This window comes from Zonotrichia albicollis, chromosome 1 (genome assembly GCF_047830755.1).
Source record: "Zonotrichia albicollis isolate bZonAlb1 chromosome 1, bZonAlb1.hap1, whole genome shotgun sequence".
Classification (NCBI taxonomy): Eukaryota; Metazoa; Chordata; class Aves; order Passeriformes; family Passerellidae; genus Zonotrichia; species Zonotrichia albicollis.
This window is the reverse complement of record NC_133819.1, coordinates 110,989,178-111,016,886: the sequence shown is the minus strand read 5'-3', so window position 1 is coordinate 111,016,886 and position 27,709 is coordinate 110,989,178. Positions and strand designations below refer to the sequence as shown.

Here is a 27,709-nt window from a genome sequence, read left to right as displayed (position 1 = left end):
TGAGCAAGGAAATTTATCAGAGTTTATAATGATGATTGACTGTACGCAAGTTGTAAGGGATATTTTCATGTGAGAGAAGACCTTGTTCAGTTCCATTCTAACTTTCCTTTGATAAGAGCATCCTCACTAACAACAAGGGTGCTGTAAGGTCACTCTGTTTGCACTTGCTTCACATGGTATCAAATATTTAAATGATCATTAATTCAAAGAACAGGGGTGTGTGAGAACGACCCTTGTGCTCCTTGTTCAGGACATGTCCTTGAGATGTTACTGCTTGTTTACCTGCTGTAGTAGGGACTTCATCTGCACCAGGTGACAGCCATTTATCCAAAATGCAGGAAGCTCAACTACTAACCAATTCCACTGGCACCACCTGGAAAGGGGTATTTAAAGCATTTTTTTAACCCAAAGGACACTAAGTGTAATTTGCTTGCTTGCTTAAAGAGATACCTGAAAAACCTCACACAGAATCCTGACTAATACGTTTTGGTTTGTTTGTGTTAAGGAAAAATATTTTATTCCAGTCAGGCAGAGTATAGGGAGCTTCAAGTTACCAGGACTATGAAAAATGAAATATTTGTATGGATTTGTATTTCATCTCTCCCACCTCATTCCCACAAAACCAAGGTAGTTTGGATGACAAGGAAACTTTTTGTTAATAGATCTATTATTTTGACAGTATCTCTCCTGGAGCTCTGATTCAAAAAGGGCATGAGAGGCTCCCTGCCTCTTCAGCTGTTGCAAAAATCAAGCTTGCTGGTTACAGAAGCGTAACACATTTGATATTTATTTGATAAATAACAAAACAGGGCACACAGGGCAAATCTGTCCATCAGCACTAGCTGTGCCACTGACAGGTATGTGATAGATCAGGTGAGATGCATCACCTGGGAGATGCAATTTGGCTCCATCAGAAAGCTGATGCAGTAAGTACATAATCCCTTTCAGTTGGAAGCTCTGCTTTTAGTCTTATTTTCAAGAAAGGAGTAATTGGTCATATTTAGGGAATAATAACAATAGTAACAATAAGTAAGTAAATCTGCCTTAGAGAGCTTTTTTATAAGGGAAAGAAATCTAGGGAAGCAAGGAAGGCACCAGCTTGACTTGAGTGAGTGGCAAGAGAAGGCGGACAAAAACCACCCAGCTGGGATGGAGGTTGTCCTGAGCTGTCACAGCTCTGATCCTGGTACCCAGCCCAGGGTTTGCACCTTCCTGCTGTGCAGTGCCATGTCACAGCCACTCAGCTACTCCCAACAGCTCAGTGTCTTGCCACCATCCCATGTCCCACAGCTTTTTGGGAGGCTGGATTCAAGGCCTGAGGGAGATCCACCAGTAGGTCAGACCCTCAAGCACTCCTTGCTCAAACTCCTGCTCTCCCCCAGGGTTTAAACTACAGCCATGCTCCAAAGATCTTGGGTAATCATTAGCCAGGGAATCTATGCTGGTTTTGCGTAATCATTGTGAGGTGATATCTCTGAGTTCTATTTGTCCTAGCAAATAACAGATAACAGATCTAAGAGAAATAGTCTGATGAAACATTTGAAACGCAGGTCAGAAACCAGCTTGAAGCTGAGGTGGAAGGCTATAAACCCTCCTGTTTCCCCAGCACCCGCAGAACAAACCTTGCCCTGTGGTTTCCCCTCAGCATGTCCACAGCACCTTCTGGATGCACTCCTAACATATGGCTAAAGACACTTTCTGTTACATATTTCAAGGAAATGAGTTTCAGGGCAATTTTAAAACCAGCGCTATCAGTCCCTACACATCAGTATCTAGCAGAAAATAATGAACTAAGCAGGGGAACATCTGCTCAGTGTGAATCCCTCTCTCCCTTGGCTTCCCTAACAAATACAAGATAATGTTAGAGGTTTGACCATTTGGCATATAAAAAAATTTGCTTAGAATTTCATGACAATACAATTTTCAGCTGTGGGCCCCACTGTCATGCCCCCTTTCATTATAGCCTCCATGGTTCCATGAATGGGTGACTGTAAAAATGAGGATAATTTCCCTACATACCAGCCCCACACAGCAGGGAAGAGATATCCAGCTTTGCATTTGATTTTTGGCTGCCAGGGCGCTGAGCAATATGACATGGTGGGGAGACCTGACCACCAGCAGCGCTGGCTCCTGGGGTGAGGCCACAAGGAGAAAGTGGGAGCTGGTGACTGCAACCACTTGGTGTGGTTCAGGAGTCACACTGGCTACATACGTGCAGTTGTTCCCTGGCAGTGAATCTCACTAGTCACATCAGAGGGTTGGGGCACTAGGCATGGCTTATTGGACAATCAGGGCCCTGCCCCACATAATTTTGTTTTATTCAGTGATTGCTGTCTATGCAGGGAAAGCAGAACACCATTTCTCCTCATACAGTCATCTTAATCCATCATTTTGCCTCAGGTGAGTGCTGTCCTGTTACAACTTGACACCGAGCCCCTCCTGGATCATGCCAAAAGTTCTTGTCATCCAGTATCCCATCTTTGTAGCAGCAGCCACCCAAAGATGCCTGTGGAAGGTTTTCCTAACAGGGCTCTCAGCTTTTCCCATGTCTGGAAGCAACTTTTGCATGCTCAGTAACCCCCAGTGCCTTGTTTCTCCCTGCACGTGGGCCTTAGAAGCTACCTTGAAACAGTGCAAACTCTATGTGCTTTGAAAGCCTGCATGAGCAGCAGGCAGAGGCCAACCTTTCTGTACATAAAGTAAGGACAGGTGGCTGTCAATGCACTCTGAGCTCCCTGGAAGCTCAAAGGCCACCAGGAAGGATCAAGGGCTGGCAGAGGAGACAGCAGGCACCACCAGCTCCACCACTGCAGTGCACACTGAAGGAGGGATGCATTTTTGAGATGCCTCAAGGCCATAAACGGTTATCACTCTCCTAAGGATAGCAGCTGATTTACTTTTTAAAAACTGATTTACTGCTGATAACCCTGACAAGCTTTAAACCTTTGATGGTGGACTATGGGTAAATTCCCAGGAAAGAATGGAGTCTGGAAAAGATTGACTGTCTTGCAAAGTTTAACCTAGCTCCAACTAGACACTGAGGGATGACACAAGAAATACTTCCTTGTGGGTATGCAGGACACAAGCTGCATCCTTGTTGTGGCAGGCTGGCTCATACTCATGGAGTCCAACATACTTACCAAGAATCACAGGTAACATAAATCACAGAAAGCAGCATGGATCTAATCCCTGTCATGCTGGCATTTCAGCATAACTGTGCTCTATTATTGTTAGATAAGAAAATTACAGACTTTGCTTTTCCTTTTGAAGTCACAACAAGGCATCTCTCACAAAGATAAGTGTCTGGGGCTAGTCCCCCTCTCAGGGTTATCTAGTAGTCAGATGCTAACCAGGAACTTCCATTAATTTGGGTCTGTACATTCCTCCCACCAGTCTCTATCGTTTACAAAACACAGCTCCATTAGAAGTGAGTGACTTAATCTGATGGATGTTCTGCCAGCATTAACACATGCTGATATGCTGATAGACTTGTACCAAGGCTGCAGCTGCTAAGTCAAATAATGGAGACTCACTCTTACTGAATCTATTCAAACAGACTCTTTACAAGTATATCTGTGAAAGCAGTTTATATACAAACATTACACTCTTACCTCTTCTCCTGGATGTTAACAACTACATGTTTTAATATGTTATAAAACTGAGACTGTTCCAGACATATTGTCTGGAAGCACAAACTGGTTTAAAGGTCTGACTCAAAGTCCAGTAAATTTATGGCGGAGATGCTGTTATCTTGCATCAAGTTAGTACAGAATTTAGTGCACTTAACTACAAGGCAGAATCCCCATTTTTTAAGTTATAGCAGGACACCAACATTTTTACCTCTGCATCTTTCAGATATTCCTTGAGGCTGTTTGGGAAATCTCAGTCCTCATTCTATTTTTAAACTCTTTATTTGCAGCAGGAAAGCCAGTGTTTTCACTGGAGTAGCTGTTTGAATGAAGAATTAAAAAATACAGTAGAGTTCTTTATTTTAAGATTGCATAAACCCACAAAGATACTCTATCAGAAAGTCAGAAGAGCGGTGACCACTTGGAACTGCAGGCTTGCTCAGAAATAAATACGTGTATTTTAAAAACGCAGTGTAAGAGATAACCAATAGGTCCAAGCAAGCAGGGAGTCTGATATGTTTGAAAATACTACTCAACATAACAGCCCAGCTGTCCCAGTTGAGCACAGTCATGGTTCCTAGTTTATGTATTTATGTTTTTGAAGCAACTTTTACTATTAGTAAAACTAAACACAGTGAGAGCATTTCCAGTCAAGGGCAGAACACATCAGTGGAAAATATAACACTGCAGCTGCAGGAAAACTCCAGGAGATGGAGACAACCTGAAAGTTCTGCAGGTCCATGGGCTTTGCAGTACCTTATGACCAACTTGCTGATTTCACAAGTATGAGACAAACACACTACCTATGCCTCATCTAAAATACTTCTACTCAGAAAACATAAGGAGTGTAAGGCATTTTTTCCTGTATAAAATTAACTTCAGAATGTTCCAAAGAGCATACAAATATTTACATGTGCATATATATATATATACATACTGCCAAACAGTGCAGTACTGTCTCTTGCTTTTACCACATAAACTTCAAGGAAAGCAAAGTAAGCTCAAATATTGCAGACCTAAAGGGAGCTTCCTGTTATCTTGTTATCCTGTTATCTTCTTGCCAAGGGAAGCTGTCATTATACAGCACTATACCAGCCACTTGAGCTCTGGTACTGAAACTAGTGGAACCTCACAGACACAAGGCTGACTTCTATGTCTGTGAGTTTCAGAAACAATTCCAAATACCAAATTGCACCTGAAAATCAAATCCTACAGATGTACAAGGGCTATAAAGTTTTCTGACAAAACCACTGACTGAATCTCTGGCTCTAAGGCTAAGGTTAGCCTTGGCTGTTTCTCATAAGTTAAATAAAGTGAAAAATGTGCACGATGCAAACGCTTACTTGTCCATGTCCGTGTAGACCCACATCAAGTAATGGAACTTTTAGACTGAGGTAATGAAAAATTGCAGTTCTCAGCTTTTTTGCTGCTTGCTCTCTTTAACTGCTGTGGTAACATGCAAGTATTGATTGCTTAAGTTACAAATTCTGATAACCTGAAATTGTGACATCCCTTCAGGAGATCAACACACCACTGCTCTGAAGGCATACTAGCTTTGGTGGCCTGGGCTTCTCAGGAAGATTTTTTACAAGGTTCAGGAGGAGCTACCATGGCCCACAACACAATGGCAAACACACAATGAGAAACTGATTGCCCTCACAGGAGGACTTCAGATACATTCAATAGCAGTTCAAATACTTGTGCTTTGCAGGCTACTATCCTTCACTAGACTGGAGACTTTTTTCCTGTTTTCCCATAATTATGCAGCTCTAGTTATGTGGCATCATTCACTATCTGTGTAATAAAAAGCAATAAAAAACACCAGCAAACCAGGAGAAAAAAGTTATTTCCCACATCTTTCCATTTCAAAGGCCAATGTAACATAACACCAGATTTCCTCACTAACTTCCTGGTCATATAATCCACATTTATACAAACTAGTGCAAATGAGTACATGTCATTCTGGAAGCTCCAGCAAATTTGGATCTCATGGAAAGGCCCAGGGCAGGATGCATGCAGACAGAAGGGTGCTGGACACTGCCACCCCCGCACGGAGCCAGGCTATGAGCGAGTGTACTGCACTGTGCTGTACTTGGTGACCCTGGAAGACTTGCTCAGTGTGGTACCGGCAGGAGACGGCCCTTGTGAGTCAGAGCCCATCAGGTTAAGTGGGGAGTCTGTGATCAGAGCACGCTCTTGCCTTCCTGAGCTGGCCCCTGTGGCCTGCTCAGCTCTGCTCTGCACCACTCTTTCATTGCGCACCGTGCTGTGTTCCTGTGCTGCAGCGGGGAAACTGAGCGAGCCCTGCTCTGCAGCAGGCACAAGGACCCTCTCTCGCTCCCTCACCACGACATACTGCGAGTCAGGAATATCCTGAACCGTCAGGGCTCCTGGCCCTGCACCTGCTGACTTCACCATCCTTTCTGTAACCACCATGTTACTTCCATGTGGCAAATCAGGGATTTTCACCATGCCCTGAATGCTCGATGCAGGTGCCAGCACCCTCTCTGTCACCACTACGTTCTCCTTAAACTGGGGGTCTAAAAAGACAGGGGCTGAGCGGGCAGGAGCCCCCACAGAATAGGATGTTTCTGTCATGGTGACACTGCTCTCTGCGTGGCCCGTGGGGAGGTGCTGGGCACTGTGCTGCCCAGAGTGGGATGATGAAAAAGCTGTTTCTGTGACCACCTCCTTGGACAGGGTGCTTTCTCCTGTGCTACTGCCTGTGTGTACGGGTGGGATGGACTGGAAACCACTGCCTGAGGCAAACGCTTGTTCAGAGGTGGAAGCAGTTTGCTGATGTAAGGACTGTGACTTTGCTTCACTAAGACCAAAACCTGATTCATTCTTGTAGCCACCGTCTTTCATGTTGATCTGTCTACCTATACATATTTCTGCTAGAGTCTTAAACTTGTCTCCTAAATCATCAAGAAAATGGTCATCAAGATCCCCATCAATAAAGCTGCAGCAGCCAACGGAGCCATGAGGGGAGCCTGATTCTCCCTGGGAATAAACCAGGAGACAGTCTTTTGCAGCTTGCTCTTCATCTTCTTCCGCAAAAGAGACAGCTTTCTGCAGACAGAAAACAAAAGCAAGCAAAATTCATTAATGCCAGCTCTAGACTTGGTAATTTTGAAAAATCAGAAATGCTCGGACAATGCAACAAATTCAAAATAAGAAACTGAACTGAGCCCACAGAAACTGTCAACAAAGTGAGGGCTGTACCTAACATTTTTTTCTTTTTTGAAATTAATCTGAACTTGACAGTACACCTGATGAGAAGAAAAATCTGAGACTATGTTTAAAGACTTGGATACTATCACCACCTACTGTTGATCCTTCCAGTAAATGTGCCCCTTGTGATACTGATCCACATTCATAAAGAAATTACTTTAGTTTTAGTTCAGTGAATGAACTTCACCTCTAACTAGGTTTTTGTGGGAGAACACCAACACCATTTCTGAGAGTACCCTAACATTTAAACACACATTTACTGAGTACATGCTGTCATGTTACCACCCAACATGGCCTTTTTCACTAGCGCAGACTACAGGATCACATCCAAGATGCCCAACAGGAAACAAATCAAAAAGTTAAATGGATTGGTAAAGCATGGATGCATAGTTCATCATATAAATTCTTAGGCTCTATGCAAGCTATCTGGTAAGAAGGAGGGCTCACAAGCTCTGGCAACAGTGCTTACAGGCTCAGCTCAATCTGAAAGCAGTGTCTGCCATGGAGCTGCTGCAGTGCTGGCACAAATATCTGTGTATGTGTTTGCATCAGCTCCAGTTCCAAAAGTGAAGACAGCCAAATCCTGTGGGCCTGCTGAACCAGGTTTATCTAATATGGCTCCTGGCTTGTGCTCAGAACCACCTTTCTGCCACATCTGAAATTCTGGACATGAAATTAGCTCAGGAGTCTGTGTAATGTGCTATATATCCAGACCCCCATTTAACTCTGCATGTTTATCTGCATTTGATCCTGGAAGTAGGTACACAACCCAAGATTCTGCAACAAAAATCAGCAGCTGAAACTAATTGGTTTGGTTACTTGTCTGTTTCCTTACCCCTAATCTGAGATATTTTAGCCTCCCAGAATGGATACTTCTCTCCTGCAGATTTCATCAGTCAATTATGCTTAAAGTTATGTAACAAAGAGTGGAAGAAAAGGAGATTGCTGCTGTTGCATCTGTTCACCTAGGAGACTAGTAGCTAGAGCACTCTGAGACATACAAGTACCTAAAGCTCAAATCCTTCACTGGCCTGAGGTAGTGATTGAAATTGCAAAGCTATTCCCCTGCAAAACCACAGCAGCTGCCAACTGTAGGGTGTTTTGCTTGTACAGGTGATGGTGCATGGAAGTCCAACTTTCACTACAAGGAGCTCACCAGTCAAAGGACTAATGATGTGTGTAACATGAAGAGAAGTAGCTTCAACAAGTAGGAACAACCTACTGGCCAATGGTTGGGTCAGTAAAAAAAAAAAAAAAAAAGAAAAAGGATTGCAACATATGCCTCATACACTTTTGATGAATGGCCCTTTACCCAGGCTGCTGGGCAAACAGACAAGTCAGCACCACTCACTGCATCAGCTACTTTGAAAATACAGCCCCACCCACTGGTGTATGACATCTTCAGCTTATCTTTCAAAAACCTGCTCCGTGGTAAAGTTTGGAGCTGTGACTCATGATGAGTCACAGGTGCCTCCCTAGAGATCAGTTTCATGTTCTTAAGTCCCTGAGATTTAGATCACACAGTCTTTCTCAGGGCTTTTTCCCGGGCAAGGCACTCCTATACTATTGCTGAATACTCTGGATCCCATCCACAAATACCTCCCTTGAGAGAATGGTCTATTTGTGTGGCCTTGCGAGTGTTCAATGCCAGAAGACTGAACATTGTCACATTCCCAAGTCCCACTCCAAGTGTGGCCAATCCAAAAATCCTTAATGCCCCCAACTCCATGTGCACAATATCAGGACTGTTCGTATCTACTCACCTCTGTCATAACATGATATTTCACAATGCTAAGTGCAAACATTAAAATACTGTTATTTTTGGGTCATATGCTTACATCATTGAAGTAGTCTCTTAAGAATTCTTCATTCATGGCTCCAGCCGCTCCCACAGCAACTCCTCCTCCAGACACGACTGTCTTCCCATCCACACCTGCCATGCCCTCAGCTGCTCCAGCTGCCATGGCTCCATAGTCGGCAGCAGAAAGAAGACGCTTTTGCTCTTCCCATCTTTCCCTGGTAATGGTGCTGTGATGTTCTCCTACATGAGAGACAGAGCTGCCTGCTCCTATTAGAGCTCCTTCTCCACTCATTCCTGCTGCTGCTCCTGCTCCTGCTGCCGATGCTGTTGTTCCTCCTTTCACGTTCCCAAGCGCAGTGGGTGGAATGAAGCTTAGCACTGGCTACATACATAAGACAAATTAAGATGTGACATGAAAGCTTTGCTGTCTAGCACATGGAACTCACCAAACCAGCAGTGGGGCTGGGTGGGAACAGGGAGGGTGCTGCCTTACGACTTGTTTGAATTTGCACTTATACATGTTGCTGCAAAGAGTAAAAGGCCTCCTAAAACAGGGTGCAGCTTCCACAAATGTATTGCCAAGAAGGTTTATGGAAACGTTTCTATAGATCATTGTTTTCTTGAAACTGAGAGGATTGAAAACAAAACAAAACGAAACAAAATAACCCACCAAAAAGAGGCTTGCAAATCTCTAGGGAGCTCAGCTGTTCCAAGAAAAACACTGCCCAGTTTTCCTCAGACACTAAGTGGGGAAGTATGCACGGCCTGCCACCTTTGTGGTGCCGCCTGGCCCATTTTTTCCCTAGCAGTTTGGCTTGTTAATTACCTTTTAACAAGAACTTGGTGTGAGCATTGGCCTAAATCAAAGTCTTTTACCTTCTGTTTCTGTTATTGTGCAAAAGCATGTCAGTGTCATGCCCTTTTTTTGAAAATGTTGTTTTGTAGTGTAGCAACAAAGAGCAAATTTCTCTTGGTATTTACTGTTCCCTCTGCAGATTTGTACTTTTTCTGCCTTTTTCTTTTTTTACTAAGGAATTTCCTCTGTTTCAAAGAGAGAATACACAGAGAAGTAATTTAAAACAGCCTGAAACTTCAAATCAATGAAAGGAAGCTCAGCATTATAACCCATTATATTGCTGTTTTATCATGATCCCAAAGGGGTGCAGAGCATTCCAGGCTTGCAAAAGCAAATATTTCACTCTCTACTGGTTCAACGCTTTTCCCACAGTGCTATCTGCTGCTCAGATATGATCAGCATTTGCTTGATTGCTTTCGCTATATTTTGGGATTTAAGTGCTATGGCTGCTTTTTCTGCAGCTGCTAGTGGAAGTCATCTCCCACACATCCTTCCCTGAGCCTCAGAGGGTTAATTTTGATTAATGTTCATGTGTTGTTAAAATCAGCAATGTTGTAGAGCTTTGAAATATCCACCTGTAGTGTGGCAAAGGCCCCAGGTGTCAAACTGAACACTGGGATAGAAATCAAAGAGAAGGGCTATTGGGGATACATGCCTTCTCCTCAGGAGCTGCTCCTTCACTGTTCCACTGACGCAGCATCGCTTCACTGTGGTCTGGTATGTCAGTAAATGCCTTTGCTCCACCAAATCCCTTGGCTCCCATGCCACCCGGACACAGCAGCAGCAACAGTGGAACAACTACAGGGAAACAGAAGGGTGCCATTAACTGTGTGGTTATTAGGACCTTAGCATGCTTACAGCCCCTGTAAGTTTGGCCAGCTCCCATACCCAAATGTATTTTTAATGAGCTAGTGATCAGTATGAGGGCTGGCAAGGACTGAAGGCAGGTTCCCAAATATTCAAGGGATTTCCTAGAAACATATGCCGAGGCCAGTTTCCAAGAGAGCAAACTGACATCTAACACATCAGGGTCTGAATCCTGCAGATGGGCACACATGTCTGTACCTGTACTTCTATCAAAGACAATTCCAAGCCTTGGCTATCACTGCACAACCTCAGCATTTCTAACTCCTCCTCTTTTACTACCAGATAACAACATGGCGTCATGTAAATTCCACCTCACCACTCCTTTGACGTGCCTAGAATGCTGCCTGGGGGACTCAAAATAACCCAGTTTGAGAAGCAGAGAATATTATTCCTGTGGCATGAACTTTGTTTTATCACAATTAGATTGTTGCCAGCACAAGCAATAAATTATTGGGAGTTTAAATGCAGCACTGCTACACCTGGCCACAGCAGAATTACAAATATTCTTATTTTTCTTTTATTTTATCTCACCAAAGAACAATGTCTCATGCTGCTCTGAGCAAGGCAGTGAATCTGCAGTGACAGAAAAGATAGTGGAGAATGTGCTGTGGTTTGAGTAGGAAGAGCTAGGGTTCACCTGGGGACATCTCAGAATACCAAAAGCATTCCTCACTGCTTCCCCACTAGTTATTTACTGCACCATAAACAAATATTAAAAGTTGTTGATATTAATTTTAAAATGCACAGCTTGAAATCCTTTGAGGGTGAAATGCTGATATTACCAAAATTAGCTGGGGATCTGCCATGAACTCCACAAGACTAGGAGTTTACACATAATGTATAAAGATGATAAAACCTGGGAGCTGGATTGTTTCTTTCCTGATGCTTTGCAGACCACATACATTACATTACAGTACTTCTGAGATAATATGAAACAATTACTTACGCAGCAGAAGTAAAAACGCCAAGATGATTAGTGCAATTGCTGCTGGTCCCAGACCCACTGACTTTGCTCCAATAAACCTCTCCTGGCACACACCATCATCTGTACAGTCACAAACAGTCAGCTGCAGAGACTGGGGCAGAGCACAGCTGACCCCTTGGAAATCCTTTATTAGCATGGGAACTTCAGCTCTGCCCGGCTTCAGGTTTTGTGGTACCAGCTGCACGCTGGTGTCTGACACAGGAGTGGAGGGAGGTTAAAGAAAAAAAAAATACAAGGAGTGAGCAAAGAGAAGATGGACTCCTGTAAACTAACTAAAATACCCCTGTTGCAGTCTTCTACCAAATCCCCTCTAGTAAAGCCCAGCCAAGGCAATGGAATTAAGTTTAATTAGCTGCTGCTATAGTATATATGTTTTTACTTTTATCAAGTAATTTTTCCTGGTAAGTGAGCAGTCATGCTCACTTGCAGCCTCACATAATTGTGAAATTTCACATGACCATAGACAGCATGGAAGACAGCCCAATCACCTGTATAGCATCAACCATGTCATCTGGATAGATAAAGGGTGAACTCAGAGAGAAATAGCTTCAGTATTGAGGAGATTAATCTGTTGTAGGCCACAGATAGAGATCAGGAGCCAACAAAACATCTGCTCCTGTGGCTATGTCATGTCAAGGACTAACTAGGCAGAAGATCACAGACTGATTAAGGTTGGGAGGGACCACAGTGGGGCATCTCCACTGGGCCCAACCTCTGTGCTCAAGTAGAATCATTCTGAAGTATATGGCACAGGATTGCATCCAGACAGTTGTCAAGTATCTCCAGTGAGGCAGACTCCACACCCTGTCTGGGCAATCTGTTCCAACTGCACACCCACACCACAGTAAAGAAATTCCTCCTTGTATTCAGGTGGAAACTTCCTGAGCATCAGTTCCTGCCCATTGCCTCTTGCCCTATTACTTGGCACCACTAAGAAGGGCGTGGCTCCATCCTCTTGACACTCTCCCTTCATCAGATACTTAGAGATGTCAATGAGGCCTCCTCTCAGTCATCTCTTCTCAAGGCTGAACAGGCCCAGCTCCGTCAGCCTGACCTCATAAAAGAGATGCTCAAGTCCCAGTTTTCTTTGTGGCCCTCCGCTGGATGCTCCAGGAATTCCACATCTCTCTTGTACCAAGGAGGCAGAACTGGACACAGCACTCCAGATGTGGCCTCACCAGGGCACAGGAGAGAGGCAGGATCACCTCCCTTGACCTGCTGGTGATGCTCTTCCTAATGTCCCCCAGAACACCATGGGCCTTTTGGCCACAAGGACACATTGCTGCCTTGTGTACAGCTTGTCATCTATGCTCAGGTAATGCATCACTGCATATTGTCCATAACAAGATGGGGACAGCTTGCTCCTAGCATTATTCAGGAAATCCTGGTCACCACACATGGGGTATCAAGCCAGACAAAGATGGTCAAACTGAAGGAAGGCAACACACTCCAGAGGCCAGAGGACATGTCTGGACTTTTACAACCTTTAGAGTAAAGGGAGCAGAATGCAACACATGGTCTTAATGCCTGACTCCATGTATAAGGTTGCTGTATTGGTCTCACTCAGCCAAACTGTCAGTTTGACTGGAATTAATAAATTACAACCTTAAGACTTCAAAGAACTGAAAGTAATTAAAAAACCATTTTCTTACCATTTCCAGATACAATTATCCAGTTTTCTGCTGTCCCTTCTGGCTCATCAATGACAGTAAAGCTGAAGGGATAACTGAAGGGGTAACCATCCAAGTCATGAGCTGTAACATCAACTAATTTTGCATCTGAACACACAGTCCGCAAAGGGTTCACAATAACTGGGCAGTTATCATTCTCATCTTTAACCTGAATGACGACTGTGCCAGTGATTGTTTTCCTTGGGGAATCTAAGAATGTAAAATATAAAAAATTAAATTGATTTGTGCACAAAAATTTATCTTAAAAAAAAACAAACAAAAACAACAGACCCAAACCTTAGTATCTTCCAAAACCCCAACACTGCTGCAGTAAGTTGAAAGAGATCTCCCTGGAGCTTATGACAGCAGTGCTTCATTCCCAATGTTAATAAATATATTGACAAGGTTTGCCTGAAGACAAGCTGTTTTATTACTTTAACTTGAAAAAGAAATCCTGTGTGGTTACACAGTAACATGTAGATTATAAATGAGGAATTCTACTTAGATACAAAAGAAGTTCAGAGAGTCTTTCTTGCTTAGAAGTTGAGAAAACTTAGGACTATGTTTGATGACAGGCATATTGAGATATTGGCAATTCCCACCTTGCCAACAGAGTTTCCTATCAGACCTATCTTTGAAAACTTTTATGAAAAGTTCACCTCCATCCAGTCAAAGGAGAGAAACAGATACCTTGGGAGCCCATTACAAAAAATGAGTTGCCTGTGTCTCTCCTTTGAATACTGAGACTGCACCTGCTGCCTAACTTTAGAGATGGGTAGGTTAAACCAACAACCCTTATAGACAAGCAATTTGTGTGAAAACAAAACCCTCTACACTTACCAGTAGTTACACCCAACATGGTGATAGTGTAGGTACCATTTACTACATGAGGTGATTCGTAATCAAGATTTTTAGCAAGTCGGATTTCACCTGTGACTGAGTCTACAGTGATCCAGTTTGCTGCATCTTTTCCTTTCATGTACCTGATGAAAATAATGCAAAGATGGACAATCAAAGATTCAGGAATGGGTGCAGCACAGAAAGTACAATCAGGGGGCGAGACTGGAATACAAGACAGAGCTGCACTGCTGGGCACTGGCCTCTTCCCCCCCATCTGTTCTTGCAGCAAAAGTTGAGCATTAGACACTCATGAAGAACTATTACAGGCATGGGGGAAAGAGGTCCACCCCTGGGCGCGCAACTCTGCTGTGCACCATTTGTACAGGCCACGGTGGTGGTTAATTAACCTTCTAGCTGAAAAGCTATGATTCAAAACCCAAGAGCACACATGCAGACGTATTTGTGTTACACCCTTTCTGCCTGACTGATAAATGTTTCTGCATATTCCTTCCTAATTTTACTGGAGACAATGGAATCAGATTGGCAAATCTAATCTCAAAAGTAGACAGGTATGACAAACACACCATGCAAACACAAACAACTTCAACCCAAACACTCAGGTCTCACCATATACAACAAAGAAGGAGGATTTTTGTATCACCAGTTTTCTGCATAATAGAATACTGACGATCATTTTGATGTTTAAGGTGTGAATTATCATTAGCAGAAAAATATTGCCTTTGAATTTTTTTCAGTTTAACATGCAAATTTTGACAATAACAAATGACTTCTGACATACTCAATTATGATGGTCATAAAAAATTCTTACGTAATGCGCTCTGCTACTTTTCCAGTGTCTTCATCATAGGCTTGATACTGTCCAATAACCTGTTTTATCTGGAGTTTCTCACTTGCTTCAATAATTTTTGTGCCACCGGGGAACACAGGGCCTTCCTGCACATTGATCACCTTAATTTTGATTGGGATTGTTTCTGCTTTGTAACTGGGTTTAATTGACTTGTGAAACTCTGCTTTGTTTGTAACAACAACGCCTAAGTTTAGGCTTTGCATTGTTTCATAATCCAGCTCCTAGAGTAATAAAGAAAATAATAAAAAATTCAGAATTTGTCAGAATCCAATATCTAGACAACATGCATACATTTAATATTTAAATACTACTATAGCATACTTATTTGAGTAATAGGGATGTAAATATTTAAGTAATATTTAAGCAGTAAAGACGTTTCTTAACCTGTTACTCTTGCTCATTTTTAATGGATGACGCCATAGGTATGGCTTTATATTATTGAATCAAACTTATTCAATGTATGTGAAAGAAGTCCTACTGCCTGTGCTTTCAGTGAATCAGTCTTTAATTACCTGGCTTCTCCAAATTTACGTGTTTGCTTTTTTTTTAAATCTAATCATTCACTTAGTAATGTTAAAATTTTTTAATAATTAGCAGCTTTCAGATAAGGAAACCTGAGCAGGAAAAAAAAAGCTACTTAGGGCACTATGTATCTTGAGTACTTGTGGACTAAAGAAAAGTGAAAATGACAAAATTGACATTTCCATTAATTTAAAATATTTTCATCACCATTTCAGCTTGCTGAAATTCATAAATGTAGCTCATGGATCATGGAACAAGTGTTGCCTGCAACATCAGCAGTGCCCAGGGGAAATAAAGAAATTTATAGTGAAATTAAGGACAGCAGAAACATGAAAGTTTACAGCATGTCAAAGGGCAAGGGAAGTCTGGGGACTTCTGCCTTACTATTTTTTTTGTGATGACAGAGAATGCAAATGGAAAAGCTTGACAAATTATTACTTTGCATAGAATTACTGAATGCATTAAAAATATGGCAAAGGAAGAGTATCCGCACATTTTACATATTGACTGAATAAACACAATTTGTCAACACAGATGGATAAATTATTCTAATATATAAAGCAGACTCTTTAAAATCTATACTTACCTTCACAACAGTCAAAATTCCTTCATTTGTTTGGGTATCTGTTACAATTTTGAAAAAACCACCTTCATTGCCAGAAACAAATGTAAAGTTTGCCAGCCAATTATCAGAAAACTCTTCATCTTTGTCAAATACTTTTATTCGCATGATTTCCACATTTGCTCTGTTTTCTTCAATGCTTCCTTCAAACTGCAATTAAAAAAAAAATCCACTGTTTAAAAAGATGTCATGGTTTACCTAATTTCATCAGTGCAAGGAATTTTGCACAATGTCTTATTATGGGGTAGTGGCGGGGTAGGAACATGCTAAAAACTGTGATAATTGTACTTACTGCACGACTTTCAACAACAGGCAGATTGTCATTGACATCCAGAATCTTGATTTCTAAAGAACATGTTGCAGCATTCCCACCTTTTTCACCACCACGGTCCTTTGCTTCCACCACCAAAGAATAGCTACTTTGTGTCTGTCATGGTAAGAAGAGGGTGTTTAATCCAGGCTAAAAATTCTTCCTTTGCTATATGATCTCTATTACATTTTGGTAATGTCTCTTATGGTCATTTGTAACTCCTCTCTAGCTAGAAGTAAATCTCACAGCTGCCTTGACAGATTCTGCTGGAATAGAACTGAGGCTTTGAAAAGGGTACAGGATTTTTGTATCTTCCCCACAAAGAGTCAGACTGTTCTTACACAGCAAAGTAAAAAATTCCAGTGACCATGAACAGGGATAGGACCAGTGACACCTGCATGTCAGGACACAGGCAGAGCCACATCCCTCAGCCACAAAGCCAGCATTTCCATCACCATCTGCTGGCCAGGGAAAACTCTGCAAGCACAGCTCATGTCCCTGGCAATATGTGACTTCCAAAGCAGTTTCACAGTAGCACCTGTCCTAACTCTTTGAACCACAATTTGCGTGGCAGGCTACAGAAATCCACATGCAGCCAGCAACTTTGCAGGTGGTGATCGAGGTTATCTCTGCCATACACTCCCCTGCAGAAAGAAATGACACCTTGTTTTGTGTAACTGCTGCCCTGACTGCACAGGAAGGACAGAAAGCAACAACCATCAGGCTGGTGCTGTGCTAGGGAGGTGGTGGGGGGGATACAGCCTTAATCCCATTGCCTCCTCCCTCTGTCCCTGAAATGCATGCATCAAACAGACTAGGCTTTAATCCCAAGGGAAGTTAAAAAAGGTAAGAGGGCCAGCTCTCCACTCTGCAGGCAGGGCTGAGGGTGACACAATGGGCACCAGAGAACCATTACTAACAAATATCAAAACGGGAGGGGTTTTTTTACCTCTCTGTCAAGGTTTATTTTTGCCACTCGAACCTCGCCAGTATTCTTATCCATGCTGAATGCAGCGCTAGGGCTTTGAGAAACAATCCTGAAAGCAATTTTGGAATTTAGATTATTTGGTTCATCTGCATCTGTTGCATTTATCCTCAACACAATTGTACCTGGAAAACACAAACAAAATATGGCACTTGTTTACACCACCAAGCACTGGTATATACCTTTATTGCAATGTCCAAAATAAGAGCAGTTTGTTAGATGCACTGCACAATTTTCTGATGCTTTTGACTTTATTTATTTAATGCATGAAGTTGAAGAAGTGTTCTTAAACCCAATAGGTACATGTCAAACGTATATGTTCTAGTCAACAAAAAGATTGCATTTACATATCTGTAACTCATAAAATTCAATGCACAAATTAAACAACAGGTTAAATTCTCTCAGTAATTCTGACAGAAAAATGTAGATACCACACAGAGCAGAAAGTACAAGCTTTTGAACAAGCTACATTTCCCTCACATATTATTATAAAGAGAGCACTAATTATTCCTTTACCTGAACACTATTAAAACCACTGATCTGTACTGATGCTCTCCAACAGCTTCACTCAATATTCGTGGTGGTATCCACCTTTTAATTTAATGTTTAATGATTTAATGCAATCCCCTTTTAATTTAATGTTTCTTCACATTATAGTGGCATTGAAACAGCTGTCAAGTATTTATTAGGAAGTTTTTTCCAGCTTTTCTAATCTTCTTGAAAATAATCTATTGCTCTTACGTTTACTGCTGTCAATAGGAAATGGCTATTAACCTGCTCCTCAATGGTTATGGCACAGCCATATGTGCTTACCAGCAAACTACCTCTCCAGCCCACAAATAAGGCAGGGCTTTGGATGAGGATGGCAGAGTGAAGTCCCTCCCAAATAGGCTGTGGCTACTAGGCTAGAAGGCAGATTGCATTTCCTATGCAATTCCTGCAGAAGAACTCTAGTTCCTGGACTTGTGGTAGCTCTGACAACAAACCAAAGGTGCCACAAGAGGAAATACTGTTCTCCCTTGCCCCTAGGGGGATGCTCTCCCTTAATCACACAACACAGCCTTGAATTAAATCCTTCATTCACACATGGATGAGCTGGCTTATGTCAGCAAGAGAACGTGACCTTGCTACTGCAGATGTGCTACTCAAAAGTGCAAATTCACATGACCCCTTGCATATGCTGGGAAAAACTAAAATAAAAAAATTTAAAATAAAGTTACCTGTTTCACTTAATTCTTCAATTGAACCAACAAAAACTTCATGAGAAAACACTGGAAAATTGTCATTTATGTCCACAACTTTAATTGGGAGGTCTATTGGCTCTTCCAGTTTTGCCCCATTCTTATCTAGTGCATGGCCTCGGACCTGATAATGCAGACAGAAACAATAAATGAATCCAATGAGTGACTATCTTATTTACAAACACATATGCAAAACAGAAATATACCCACTATATATAACAAAGTCTAAATACTATAAAAGCTTATTACATATGCTTACAAATACAATCAGGTATACACAAATATCCAGAAATACATTATATATAGGTATTATTTCAAGCAGACACATTTGAAGAAAATAAATAAAAAATGTATAGCAGGGAACCTATAAAGAAAAAAAATTAATTTGCAACTTACAAGAAGAATGGGAGTCTTTTCTCTGTCCACCCTTCCTGTTATGTTCAGGTCACCAGTCTTTCCATTGATAACAAATAGTCCATATGGGGGTTCTGTTACTCCTTGACCAGATATAGTGTAAGTTACTACAATTCCTGTATCTTCAAGATCGGAATGTATCTAGTAGGAATATAACAAATTATATAGCACTCAGTAAATAAAACCACATTTAAAAGTGCAACAAAATACTTTTTCTGTCTTGCAATGAATTGACAAAAAAAATATTTAACACATTTCCCTGCACTCCTCTGACTGCGGAGATGTAGAGATGAACGCAGGAAAGGCTGCATGTTCTATTTGAGAATCTGGTGCAGGGAGATGAGAAACATCTGGAGCTGGGAGGTCAGACCTCAGCTGGCAAATATACCAGGACTGGAGAAGAGATAGGATGGAGGGAAAAGGTCAGACCTGGAGAGAACACATAGAAGAGGCTGCAGAGACTAGAGATTACACCCTTTCCCTGCTGTCAGCAGATATTCAAACCATCTGGAAAAGCGTGCATTGTACCAGTATTACCATCAAGGGGCATCCCAAGCAAAGGGCAACAGTTTGCCACCACCTGCACTCACTTCATATGCTGAAGTGGTAGGAGGGGTGAATTTAGGTTTGAACACTGGTGCTGAACCAGATGCATATCAGTCTTTCACACAGGATAACACCTGGATTATTTTTAGCTCTTTTTCCTAAAAGACTAGGCATAAATAATCATGTTCTACGTACATCCTTCTGCTCAATTAGCACCAGCACATTTGGGACCCACTTGACAAGTTCAACTCCACCTGAGAAGGTGTAGTGGGGTGAAAAAACTCAAAGATATTGCATTCCCAAAGCTTAATGAAAAACGGGGTTATGAAAAGATGAGAGACTGAGCCAAACCAGGCTTTAAAAGTAAAGGAAACAGAAGGAAATTTGTCAATGTTCAACTGGTATTCAAGTCCTTTGAAATGACAGAAATATTTGTGCATGCATTTAAGGGAAGCCACACTCTTATTTTACATTTCCATCTCTATTTTTTATGTGTATTTCATATTTAACTGCTTTCTGGGCTTACTCTAGCAATTGGATTCTTGTAGGAATTGTCCTCCTCCTCCCGTATGAAAGCTGGAGGGACTGTCCATTCTCTCTTCTGTCTGACTGGGCTGCTGGGATGAGACAGCAGGCCACTCCTGTCATTTCGGTTATAAACCTGTGAAAAGACAAGATGGAATGTCAGCACTGCATTTACTCATTTCAGATAAATGCTTTATTGCTGCTGTAGACAAGACTTCTGAGCAACTTTTGCTCTGTCAATAGCTAGTGACTTCAAAATCATGGAGCAGCATCTGCCTTCTGAGTCACAATCTAAGAGCTACACAGTCCTCAAGCTGTCTGAAGAGGAAAAATGGCACTGGTCTTTTCATCAAGACAGAATTAGGCAAGACAGGCTTTAAAAATATGAGCAAGTTTCCATGACCAGCAGCTGGTGAAAATACACATGCTCTGGAAGATTTGAATGCTCGTCATCAGATGTGGGAAGAAGTTTGGCACTAAGGCTGTTTTGAACCACCATTTCTGTATTACCACCGTGTTTCTCTTCCCATCAATACTGTCTTGCATATTTAACCTTCTCTCTGAAACAGAATACATGGAAGAGCAGGCTTCTATTCAATCCACCCAATGTCTCTGCTATCTCTGTTTAACTACATCTCATTCTCACTCTGCAAAAGACCCCACATCCTTCTGTCCATTTTATTTTCTACTGTCTCTGTTGACTCCTAGTTTAACATATTCACTAAAACAGTGGTTTTTCATCTACTCAGTTCAAAAAAAGCAATCTACATTTTTACTGTGTTAGGGGAAAGTTTCTTAAAGTTCAATGCCACTCTAGATGATGGATGTAGGAATCTATTCACTTACTTTTCAGCTTTCATTTCTTTATTCATTATGCAGTTTTCCCATTTTACAAAATGGTGGAATTCAAGACATTTATCAACTGAAATAAGGTATGGATTTGACGTGTTGCTCAGAGAGCCCTTCTACAGGCACTGATAAAGAAAAAGCTTTCCATTATATCCTACCTTCACATAGAGCCCATGTCCATAATTCAGACAGATCTGCAATGGAAATTATGAAAGTCATTATTAATTCTATGTCTCTTCAGCAGCACTAAAACATAACTTTTGTCATCTGCTTCATATGAACAGCAAAGCCATAAGGAAGAAGGCTTCTGACACGTATAAATTAATATTTATTATTTACCCATAAGAGCTTCTGAAAAATTCACCCATAAACATTGACATTAAAAACATGCAGCACTTTGGAGAAGCTCCCTTTTCTAGGCAAAACTTGGATTTGTGGCTGCGGTGGGTTACCAACTGCATCAGAGAAGAAAATCAGATAAATGGTGTTTAAAGTAAGGACTAACCCAAACATCTGCTGAAGCATACACGACAGAAGCAGCTCTCCTACTCAGAACCTCGCTGGGAGGATAAATGGCATCACTTATTTAAACAAGGCAGAGGCGCTTGCTCTGACAAAACCTTGCAGGCCAATGTTCAGCATTGGGACTGCCCACCTCCTCACACACCAGGACAGCTATGCATAGCTTTGAATGACTCAGGTGACAAATCCTGGCTGGAAGAAGTCAATTTTTCAGAGACCCCACGTTTATGTCCACTTTCCAGGCACCACAGACTCTCCAAGTAACAACTCCCCTCAGACTGCAAAAAATGTAGGTATTGGAAAGCAGCAACAATAAAAAGTAGGCTATTGCAACATAGGAAACTTACAAATCAAGCTTTTGCACTTTGTACAGGTAGCGAAAACTGTTATTGTTCTGAAAACTATTACTACTTATATTTTGCAACTTAGGTGATAATTTTCTTAGGCATACCACTACCTAAGGCAGAGCAGGCTCAGAAAAGGTGGTTTTCTTCTCAAATAAGTCAGTCTCTGACTGGTTTCTAGTCTGTTCACTGGGCTCCCCCTATTCTTCCCTCTGACTCAGCCTTGATTACTGAATTGATGACAGCTTCTTTTTTTTTTTTAAAGATGTTATCTTGTACCCACACAATCTAGTAGACTGTGTTGAGCAATACAGCAGATTTCTGTTTCAACTTGTTCAACAGAACTGTTTTTCAAATGGTATTCTTCCCACTGTATAGATTCTGAAGACAGAAATTATTAAGCAGTAACTTTCCTAATGGATATGCATCAGGAAGGGTACAGGATCTCACACCAAGGTCTTTTCACGGATGTTCTTACTCTTATTTGATTTTACTAACAGGATGGATTTTCAAAATTTATTTTCATGACTAAAGAGATTATACCAGCAAGAGTGTCAGGAGAAATTTGCTTTATAGTCCAGGCTTTCCAAAGAAGCTCCAATTCTTTTGGAAGGTGAATAATTGTCAAGATATCATTAGAAACATCCTGGATTGTTCTAACTGGTAAACTGGAGGGAAAACTGTTTGTGTTTCAAAACTGAATGGCGACAAGAGCATGCACTGAGAAGTTTCCTTGTATTTGAAATCTGAGAAACTACTACAAACAAAAATGTCTGAAAACCAAGAATAAGCAGATGTTCCACTGAGATGCATGTCAAAAATGTGAAAAAAATTCCACTAGTCATTATAAAAATTAAATCTTTCATTAAGATAAGTAAAAGTAAAAAATCAATTTGTTTGCATAGCAGAAAATGTTCCTCAAAACTTTCCAGGTTAATGCTACTTTTGCTCCTGTATCATTCAATCTGCAGTCCACAGGTAGCCTCATAAGGGACTTAGAAGATATCTACAAAAAAATTTTAAGAATGATGCTTTAATTCACAAGATACATAAATACAAGAGAAAACAATACATGAAAGGGTCCATCCTTTTTTTTTTTTTTTTGTTTTTTTAATTTTTAAAGTTCCAAAAATCTTAAACTGGAGTAAAAGCAACTTTTAATTACATTTTCTTCAAGGACAAGTGAAATGTCAAAATTTACTGCCTGTCGAACATGTGAATTTTCCCCCCCTCTCCCCACACATTATCTTTTCTTTTTAGTGTCTTTCAACTGCCTTCTGTTAAATGGCTCAGAGAAGGAAAGCTCTGTCATTTGCTGTGGATCATAGCCTAGGCACATCAGGTGTCTGATCAAAAACCAGACACCTACTGATGATACCTGTTGACCAGAGCTGAGAACATCGTCAGAAGAAAATGGGATGGTTACAAAAAAAAGTCTGCGGCCTGAAGTAATGAAATTGGAATGAAACACTACAGGAAAGAAGCAGGAATAGGCAAGAAGGCATGGGAAAGAAGGGAGTGACTGCCATGTATAGTGACTGCAAGGCTGCTCTTGCCCAAATCCCTTCTCATCTCTAGTCAGGAAGTGACTAACAGACAGATTTTCAACATAAAGCTCAGATTCAAGCTGTAAAACTATAAAGACTGAGTAACCAAGAAAGTATGTGTCTGTATTTACTACACCAGTTACAGTAATGCCTAGAAATGTGATCTTTTCTGTGTGCTGTGTGTTAGGAGATTTGGAGCTTGCACCTCCTGTGAGTCAGTTTGGTGTTGAAGACAACGTGTGAAGACCCCAGAGAAGCAAGCAAGGGGGACGCTCCAAGGTCATCTACTAGTACATCTCCTGGCCCTGGGGAAAACAAACTACACCCAAATGCTTCCTGACAACTGTTTATCCTGTTCTTAAAAATGAGTGATGGATGTCTCTCAGCCTCACTAACCTAAGGGGGCTCCTAGATAGACCTACAGATGAAAAGGCTGTTGATTTCCATCTTCATTGTATTATCCTAATTCTTACCTCCTTGCAAGTTGACCATATTGCTGCTTGCATGATATTCAGAGTAAGGCACATAAATTTACATATCTAAATGAAAGCTAAGCACCTAAACTTTCATTATGACCAGCAGAAATATAGCCAATACCCACAGAGATCAGAGCGCTGCTCAACTTACCCCCAAACCAGTCCATATTTGTTTCTCTCTGAGCTCTTCTGATTGACTGCAAGTATGTCCAATAAAGTATTTTAAACCCAACACAAGAGGATTTTTAGGGCAAAGCATTTGATGCAGAGAACCCAACATCATACAACCCATGGTTTGATGGATCCTTCAGACTAGAATTAGCTTGTCCCCACAGATCAAACATCTACAAGCAGATGGACGCATCTCCCAACGTGGTTTTACTCAGGAGGGATACAATTCACACACTCTTGAGATTTTCTTCAAAAGTACAATATGATCCAATCAAACAGGTGAACTCAGCATCCACTGCACCTCCATATATCTTTACAGAAACTTAAACATTGAGATTTCTTAGCCTCAAACCTAACCTTTGTCATGCTGACAATGCTCTCATTGTATGGTGCAATTCGCTCTTCTTCCACTCTTCATGCATCTGCAAACTTATCAAACATCTCACTCACTCACTGTCTTTTCTCAACTACCAGTTCTTTTATTTCCCTTAAAAATCATAAAACAGGATTTTGTGACTTTAGATTTTTTTTTTTTTTTTTTTACTGTTCTGTAGTCTCTTCTGGACAGAATCACTTTTTTCTGAAGTCTGGTCTCAAAAGTAACATACCAGTTCAGTTCAATAGAATGGATAAAATACTAGACCTTATGTATTTCTGAGCTGCTTTCAGACCTCACCACAGCTGGGCTTTCCCTCACTTTTGGAACAATATTAAAATGTTGAATCAATCCACAGATGGTTCTAAATACTTTTACCACGTTTCAACATGTTACTGGCAACAGAAGCTAGGTTGCTTTGAATTAGCTCACCTTTGCTCTTTGTAAAACCAAGCGCCACTTTATGATGGTTTTTATTTAACTTGTTTCTGTGACTTCTGAAAATTAACTGCTACTGAATCTGACATTACATCTAATATATTCAGGACTGAATTTCATCATACCCAGCCTAAGTCTAACATCCCAAGCATCAACAAAGCACAATCTGAGGAAGATGTTGAGAGAAAAGGTAAATTTTGCTACTCCCATAGGAAGATTCATTCATCGCTGTCAACTATTCTTTCACTCAAATGCAGGAAGTGTTCTAAGACTTCTTCTCTTGCAGCCATGATGTCCACCCCCTTTAGAAATGACCAAGAAACCTCCCAGTCTATCCTCAATAGCCATGCCTGCTCGGCAGGCCCATGGCTCTGGGTGTATGCCCTGGACATGCTCCAAGTCAAGCCCAACCCTTTGGGTGCACCACCATTCAGCACAAATGCTCCAGGAAAAGGGTTCCTGGAAAAAAATCCCTGGGAGATTTGCTGTGACTTCTGCAAGGTACCCAGGGATGATGATACAGGGATGCAGCCCACAGGCAGGTAGGGAGCACTGAGAGAGACTTCCAGGAAAAAACTGGGAGAGGAAAACGTACAATTCCTGATGCTTCTAAGGTAGAAGATGCTTTGAGAAGACACTACTTTTAGACTAATTTTGTTTTTCAGTCATTTCTTAAGATTCATAAGAAATAAATGACCCTAATTCAATACTCTCAAATAGGAAACTTGACTTTTTGATTAGGGAAAAAACCCCAAAATTTCAAAATCCAGCAGTGCCTCTCTTTCTCTTCTGCCATCAGCAGCTTTATTCACTCCAATATTCTAACAATGAGTCTTTTAGGCCATACTGAGTTGACTCTCAGTACATCATATCCTGACTCAGCCTAAGCTGAAACGGATAATGATGAGGATTGAAAAAAATTAACAGCAACCTGACAGTGCAAGCCCACCAAAATGGACAATGTTGTGGCTTCAGGTATTGCAGGAAGAATATGTAAAAACTCTTGCACAAGTGGTGCTCCATGTTTTCCATCATTAATTCGGACAAAATGAGGATAAAACATTTTCCAAACTCCAACTACCAGCTTGCTGTAAAAACAGGTTTAACTGTTGCTGGCCAACTTATGCACAACCATATGTCTGGATTAAAGTAATCAGACAACAGGTCTCCAGATAACAAATCTGATTTTGCAGGTTCCCGAGCTCAGGGAACAAGATCCCGACCCCCAGCTCCTACCATTCTGGCCATGTAACAAGCCATTCCTGATCCCTGCCCAGCTGCTCGGCAGCTCCTGGCACAGCTCAGGGCATGGCCTCCACCCTCACCTTTGTCTGACTGGCAGCAGCCCAACTTCCACAGGCGTTCTGCCAGCCTGGAAAGGTGAAAAGCAAAAGAAAATGCCGCAGATACAATGAAGACTTTGCTGTAAACCAGCTAGAAAGAGCTAGAAAGCATCAGTCCAAACCCAACAAAGCAAGAGTTTTGTTTTCAGTTTGTTATGAGGCAGTCTTTGCTTTTAGCCTGAGAAAGTATTTCATAGGATGGAAGATCTAAAGGCTGACGGCTGAAAAATAGCAGGAGGGCAGGAGAAAGCCTGAGGAGTCCTGGATTATTAATTTTTCTAAGGCGATAAAGAATTCCAAACTTTTTGACTCATCCTCCCTCCGGGCACTGCTCCCTCAGAAGGGAAATGCAATTTACTAGTATAGAAAGTGTGCTGAACATGAAAACGGCAACTACGCGAACTCCTCACGGCCTTCCTGTTCCTCCCGGCGCCTCAGCAACCCCACCCATCCCAGATACCGCTCCTGCTGGGCTTTCCTACCTCCACCTGCTTTCAGGCAACAAAGGCGATAGCTTTTATCTAATTCCCAAAGAAAGCGAGAAAACCCGTTCCCAGCCACATGCAGCGTTGGCAGGGCTGCCAAGCGCCGACGGGCACACCTCTTTCGGGCGGCCGCACTCGGGACCCCCCGCGGCAGCACCACCGCGGCTCCATCCCGCGCAGAGCAGCGCCCCGGTCCCGAGGGACCCAAAGCAGTGCCCCAGCACCGAGGGAGCCCCGCGGCAGAGCAGCGCCCCGGTACCGAGGGAGCCCTGCGGCAGAGCAGCGTTCCGCACTCACCAGCAGCGCCAACAGCCGCCCCGCCGCCGCGGGGCCCCGCGACATGACCGCCGTGCCGGGATGGGATGGGGCAGGACAGAGGATAAAGTGTTTTATCCCCTCAGCTCCTGCGGCCGCCCCACACGGGAATGCCGCGGCCCGCGGAGGGAGGGGGGCACAAGTAGCCGCGGGTGGGTGGAGTGTGCCGGGCGGGATCGCGCCAGGAGGGGGCAAGAGGCAGCCGGGCCCCAGCCCCGCCCGGCCCGGTGCGAGTCCCGTCCGCGCCCCGCCCGCGGAGCCTGCACGGGGCAGCCCTCGGAGCGGCCGGCCCGGCTTCCCCAGGGAGCCCGAAGTTGGCTTTGGTTTGTTTGCCCCGCTTCCGCCGAGGGAGGTGAGCCGGGCCGTGCGGGAGTGCGCAGGGCTGCGACAACAAACGCATCCATTGAGGAGTAATTGGTAGGGGGGAGCGCAGTCTCCCCGGGAAATAAAATTGTGGGCGTTTTTAGGACAACATTCCCTGTAATCCTCATTTTTTTATACGCTCCGAGCCATATCCTTCCTACTCTTATCTGGCAGAGATCTTTCCTGGATACACCTGATTAATTGGTGTTTACGAAGGCATAGCTGATTCTTCATGATGGCGAAACAATTAAATGTGCTTTCTTGTACATCCACTCTGCTGAGGCAGTTACCTGGTTAATCTTTCCAGGATCACACTCAGTTGTGGTGAGTAACTTCAGAACCTGCTGGTTATGATACTATTTTTATTGATACTATTGGGGTTGGAGAGGGGAACCAGCCTTAGGAGAGTCTTTCCAATCACATTATGTACCTTTATTGCATGTTGTAACAATGCACAATAAATAATTCAATGTCAGTTGCAACAATTATAATTTCCATGGCCGTCACGAGGGGAAGAGCTTTACCACAAAAGATTTTTCCGAAGTGACATATATCCGTTTGTGTT

The 27,709-nt window shown here is 42.3% G+C and overlaps 2 protein-coding genes across 12 annotated transcripts in view; one reads left to right on the top strand and one right to left on the bottom strand.

Annotated features, from left to right (window-relative positions):
• DSG2 (desmoglein 2) lies at positions 1-27,187 on the bottom strand. Its single transcript, XM_074550159.1, has 15 exons — positions 26,764-27,187; positions 20,923-20,958; positions 19,917-20,051; positions 18,827-18,985; positions 18,410-18,554; positions 17,154-17,314; positions 16,187-16,321; positions 15,859-16,044; positions 14,712-14,971; positions 13,883-14,025; positions 13,025-13,252; positions 11,334-11,564; positions 10,172-10,318; positions 8,702-9,042; positions 1-6,701 (listed from the first exon to the last, which is right to left on the bottom strand). The coding sequence occupies exons 1-15, from the start codon at positions 26,806-26,808 to the stop codon at positions 5,691-5,693; spliced, it is 3,363 nt and encodes a 1,120-aa protein (XP_074406260.1). The 5' UTR covers positions 26,809-27,187; the 3' UTR covers positions 1-5,690.
• Positions 26,059-27,709, top strand: part of LOC102062631 (uncharacterized) — a 40,393-nt gene continuing 38,742 nt past the window's right edge. For 3 of the 11 annotated variants that reach the window (XR_012582264.1, XR_012582279.1, XM_074550200.1), the window contains exon 1: positions 26,059-27,133. Coding sequence is in view for 1 of the 11 variants with exons in the window: in XM_074550200.1 (XP_074406301.1) it covers positions 26,543-27,133 (591 nt within the window). In the remaining 10 variants the exon portion in view is untranslated. Of the gene's footprint in view, positions 27,469-27,709 lie in introns of all 11 variants that reach the window. The other 8 variants (XR_012582260.1, XR_012582262.1, XR_003379276.2 and 5 more) reach the window with 6 other exon arrangements.